The sequence below is a fragment of the Xiphias gladius genome, unplaced genomic scaffold (assembly GCF_016859285.1).
Source record: "Xiphias gladius isolate SHS-SW01 ecotype Sanya breed wild unplaced genomic scaffold, ASM1685928v1 HiC_scaffold_25, whole genome shotgun sequence".
Taxonomy (NCBI): Eukaryota; Metazoa; Chordata; class Actinopteri; order Istiophoriformes; family Xiphiidae; genus Xiphias; species Xiphias gladius.
In genome coordinates, this window is record NW_024401916.1 from 1 (window position 1) to 4,596 (window position 4,596).

At 41.2% G+C, this 4,596-nt stretch overlaps 1 protein-coding gene across 1 annotated transcript; it reads right to left on the reverse strand.

Moving 5' to 3' along the window:
* Positions 1-2,096: 2,096 nt before the first annotated feature.
* Positions 2,097-4,596, reverse strand: LOC120787574 (homeodomain-interacting protein kinase 1-like). Its single transcript, XM_040123284.1, has 8 exons — positions 4,557-4,596; positions 4,242-4,433; positions 3,888-4,067; positions 3,613-3,675; positions 3,364-3,483; positions 3,162-3,245; positions 2,880-3,052; positions 2,097-2,766 (listed from the first exon to the last, which is right to left on the reverse strand). The coding sequence occupies exons 2-8, from the start codon at positions 4,425-4,427 to the stop codon at positions 2,361-2,363; spliced, it is 1,212 nt and encodes a 403-aa protein (XP_039979218.1). The 5' UTR covers positions 4,428-4,433; positions 4,557-4,596; the 3' UTR covers positions 2,097-2,360.

Below are 4,596 nucleotides of genomic sequence, written 5' to 3' on the forward strand. Positions count from 1 at the left end.
ACTGCCTTCACTGTCACAGCTGCCTCAGTGATTTGATTGTGGGTAATTCAATTCAATTCAATTCAATTCAATTTTATTTATATAGCGCCAAATCATAACAGAGATTATCTCAGGGCACTTTTCATATAGAGCAGGTCTAGACCGTACTCTTTATAGTTATATTTACAGAGACCCAACATTCCCCCATGAGCAGGCACTTGGCGAAAGCAGCCAGTAAAACTCCCTTTAACAGGTAGAAACCTTGAACAGAACCGGCTACTGTACTAATACAATAATGTAAAAAGAATCCAGTTCAAAAAGTCTTGTATTCAACGTCCTTCAAAATAGTCACAAAAAATATACTTAAGTTAAAAATGTAACAGTATATGTCATCCAAATCGTCACGAGATAAATTTTGAGATGATCAATGTGGTAGGAAAGAGGAAAAAATTATACATTCATTTGTCAAACTTTTATCCAATCTGTGCTTTTTTTATTTTTATTTTTAAATTTGGTCTCTCTGGGCCTCAAAGACTGATTAAAATGAAACCACCTGAGACGTTTAGAAGGGAAATCTCCTTTTGATGCAACTGCTAACAGCTCATAGACATCTGAAACTTGATAAGGGGTTCAGTGTTTTTTGAGGTGTCAAAAAGCAAGTGGGTTGGGAACCACTGGTTTATTTTATTGTACTTTGTAAGCCTATCGTGTCATTTTTAATTTGATATCTTATTCTGAAATCTAACATGTAATTACAGTTTTCAAATTAATGTAGTGGAGTACAAAGTACAGTATTTCCCTCCGACAGTTATTGATTAGTATACAGTAAAGGACAGTGCTTGAGTACTTGTACTTTGTTAAATTCCACCACTGACCATAATAAATCAGGATGGAACAGTATTTATCTATCTTTCCATGAATAAATAGAATTTTACGGTTACTGCCACTGCACATAGGTGACACAGTACATTTCATCCCTGTGAAACAACGGCCCCCTCACCCCACACATAAAGTACTGCCGGAAGGTAAGGTCCTCGAAGTGGCATCATATTTCTGGCCTCTTCTTCAGATATGTCTGGTGTCTGCCCAGTGGAGGAGGAGACCAGACAGAGTTGCATCCACAAAGCTCCATCTCATACCGGATGAACTGCTTCCATAAGACATTATTCGGCCTTACCAGGGGTCGACAGGTCTCCACCCACCTGTGGGCCTCCAGGAGAGTCACACCACGGTGCTCCATCAGATAGGCCATGCACAGGGTGCTGGAGCAGCTCGCACAGGCGCTGCAATTCACAAATGTGCAGCCTCTGTGCTGTATTTTATCTGTCATTGGCCTCTCTGTCATCAGTATGACTTGTTTTATGGATAGTCCTTCTGAGTTTATTCCCTTATTTTTTGCTTAATTTCCAAGTTTTTGTGTAAAAATTTAGCAAATTTGTTTTAAGTACTTTGTAAATACATTTTGGTGATATTATTATTTAAACAATTATATGAAAAAAATTTATAAAAATGAAAAATTAAGAAATTAGGAGAGCACAGGAGTGATCAAGAAACATGTCGGACACATTGCAGGTGAAAAGCAATACAAATTTACCAGCTTAAAATAAGAATGTAAGACAGCTTCAGTGCTTGGTAATCAAAACAAGATAAACATCGAGACGTGATTATATCATGTCTTGTCAATGGGAAAATTTGACCTGATGTTGTTAAAGAAAATGTTTCATAGTTACTAAGAAATGCAGATTAGTCCTCTGCAGGGACATGAATTTCATAGCAAACTGAATGGAACTTAGGTAAGAGGTAGTAGTAGCCTGATGGTTAGACTGAAGTGTAATCTTTTAAGGTATCTCATCCTTCCAAAACACACACAAACACATTTGAAAGTAACCATTTTAAGTTATTTCATGTAGAATTCTTTAAAGGATTAAAGAATTGTGTAGTTGTGATAATTTGCTGCAAATATTGAGTCGAAGTGTAAATGACTGTTTTTTGAATCACATGAGGCCAAGTGTGAATGGTTGTTAAGAAGGGATCATAACAAAAGTAATCTCAGGGCTCTTTTCATATGGAGCAGGTCTAACCCGTACCCTTTACAATATTAGTCAGAGAGACCCAACATTCCCCCATGAGCAAGCACTTGGCGACAGTGGCGAGGAAAAATTCCCTCATAACGGGAAGAAACCTTGAGCAGAACCAGACTCTGGGTGGCTGGCCATCTGCCTTGACCGGTTGGGTTGGAGAGAAAGAGAGGAGGGGAAGAGAAAAAGAGAGAGAGAGAGAGGGATAATGCCATCCGTTCATCCCTTCCCAGGAGATTTAACAACCATTCACACTTGGCCTCCTCCAAAAAGTATGACTGATATGAATATGACATCCAGCATTTATTTATTGACTTTTTTCAGTCGTAAAATGGTCCTTATTGCCCTGCCAAAGAATTTTCGGACTCTCTTCAGCGGGCTCTTCTTGACTTTAGCAGGCAGACTTTCATCGGGTGACCCGCCACTGGCCGATGCATCCTCAGCTGGACTGGTTGCACCTTGGCTAACAGTTGGTTCCTTTATAGCCGAGCCAGTAGTGTCTATTCCTGCAGCAGCTTCTGCTCCTTCAGAAGACTGAGGCATGTTTTTAATGCCATCACAGGAGCCAGGAAGGACTGAGCCTGCGTCTGTATGACGAGGTATGGCCGAAGGCTCTTCCTCTTTGGGCTCTTCCTCAGCCGCACAGTCAAGAAATAGGTCCATGTTGTCCATTGGTAAGATCCTCATTTTCGCTAAAGAATCTTCAACACTGAATAAAACATGACAATAAATGAATGGATCACTCAATCAAAAAAAAAATCTGTCCATTAATCCAATCATGTATCTATCCAACCCTACTGAAAACAAAACACAGGCACTCACTAAAAGCTGGTGTCTATTTCATCTTCCAGATGGACCATTGTTACAAAGGGGTGATCGAGAGCCTTCCCCGGAGTGATTCTCTTCTCTGGGTCTGTATCTAGAAGGCATGTCAGCAGGCTGACAAAGGCTCTCTGATCCTCCAGCTCAATGGATTCCCGTGTGTCTGGGTTGTGCTGATTGAAAACAAAGTAGGTGACAGTTCAGTTTTAACTGCTTCCTGTCTCTCAGTGACAGAGGATATTGGTATTAATTCATTGTGTAGTCATGAAATGGACCACTTACTGTTATCAGGTCATCCAGACTTCTGATTGTTGTGTCCCATGTTTTCGGCTCAATTCCAGTGTCAAGCTGGTATTCCCTTGGGGTCTACAGGAACAAAACATGCAGGTCAGATACTTCTTCCTGAATGTGTTAAATATTATAAAAGAGTTGTTGCCTAACTGGGAGATGTAAAATTGTGAACTGCTGAGCAAGGTTAAAATACCTTCATCCACCATCTTGGGCTGTCCAAGTGCTTTTCCACCTTGAAAAAATTTTGTGTGCATTTCCCAGCACAGAGAAGGTGGTCAGCTGGCTGGCCCAGGACGTCTACAATGCCCCTCATCTGGAGAGAGAACATAAAGAATCACATCAGCCAACATCCTACAACAAGCCCCCTCTCGGGTTTGGACATGTATCTGGGGCACAATGTAACAGTCTTTGCATTTGAATCTAGATCGGTTTGGTTACTTACTGACTGGTACTCGCAGTCTATCGCAAACAGGTGTTTGCAGAGGTACAAGACCGAGCACACAGCCTAGACTCCAAGCGTCTATGGCCTCGAGAAGGGGAGGCCCAGGGTGACTTCAGGTGCCCTGTGTGTATCGTACAAGAGTCACAAGAGCTATTAAGTACACTGTCAAATTCAGCATATGTACTGACGACTGACACAGCCTCTGCTGGATCATTTACAGCATAAACACACAATTGCAAACATGTTAAAAGATGAGCTTTGCAAATTGAACCTACCTGTAACCCAGAGGCTGAATTGTCTTCCCAAATACCTCTTCTCGGACACGAGCGACACCAAAAATCTATCAGTTTTATTCTGAAGGGCTCACTCAGATGGTTTGCCAGCATTATATTGTCTGGCTTCAGGTCTGAGTGAACCACACCAATGCCCTTCAGAGCATCCAAGGCCATCAGCAACTGCAGAGACAAAGGACACAATGTAGACGGTTAAAGTTACCATTGACCAGGGTGCAGGCTTAAACAGATCAAGAAGAAATACAGTTATGTTACTTCAGTATGTAACTTCTTTCCCAGCTGGCTGAGTATCTTGCCGTTACTTGTTGATAGATTGATCAAAGCCACAGTCTTTACCTGGTGGGTTATTGGCCGTATCTCATGGAGAGAGAGTGGCGTCCCTTGCTGTTCGCTGAGCAGTTGTAAAAGACTCCTGTCCAGCATTTCAAACACTAGACAGGTATGTCCTTTGTGTTGAAACTGCTCAAAGAAATGAACCACATTCTTCATGGCTGGGTCAAGAACGCTCACTGCTTCAAGCATTTTGATCTGTGGGGAAAATAGGAAAAATGACATAGGTACTTAGCATTCTAGATGAAGTTCATTTAATAAGCAAAACATAAGCAAGAAAACATGAAAAACCTAATTATCAAAACGCATTAAATAAATTACCTCTCTTTTAGCGGTTTCTTCGGTTTTCAAGATCTTGAGG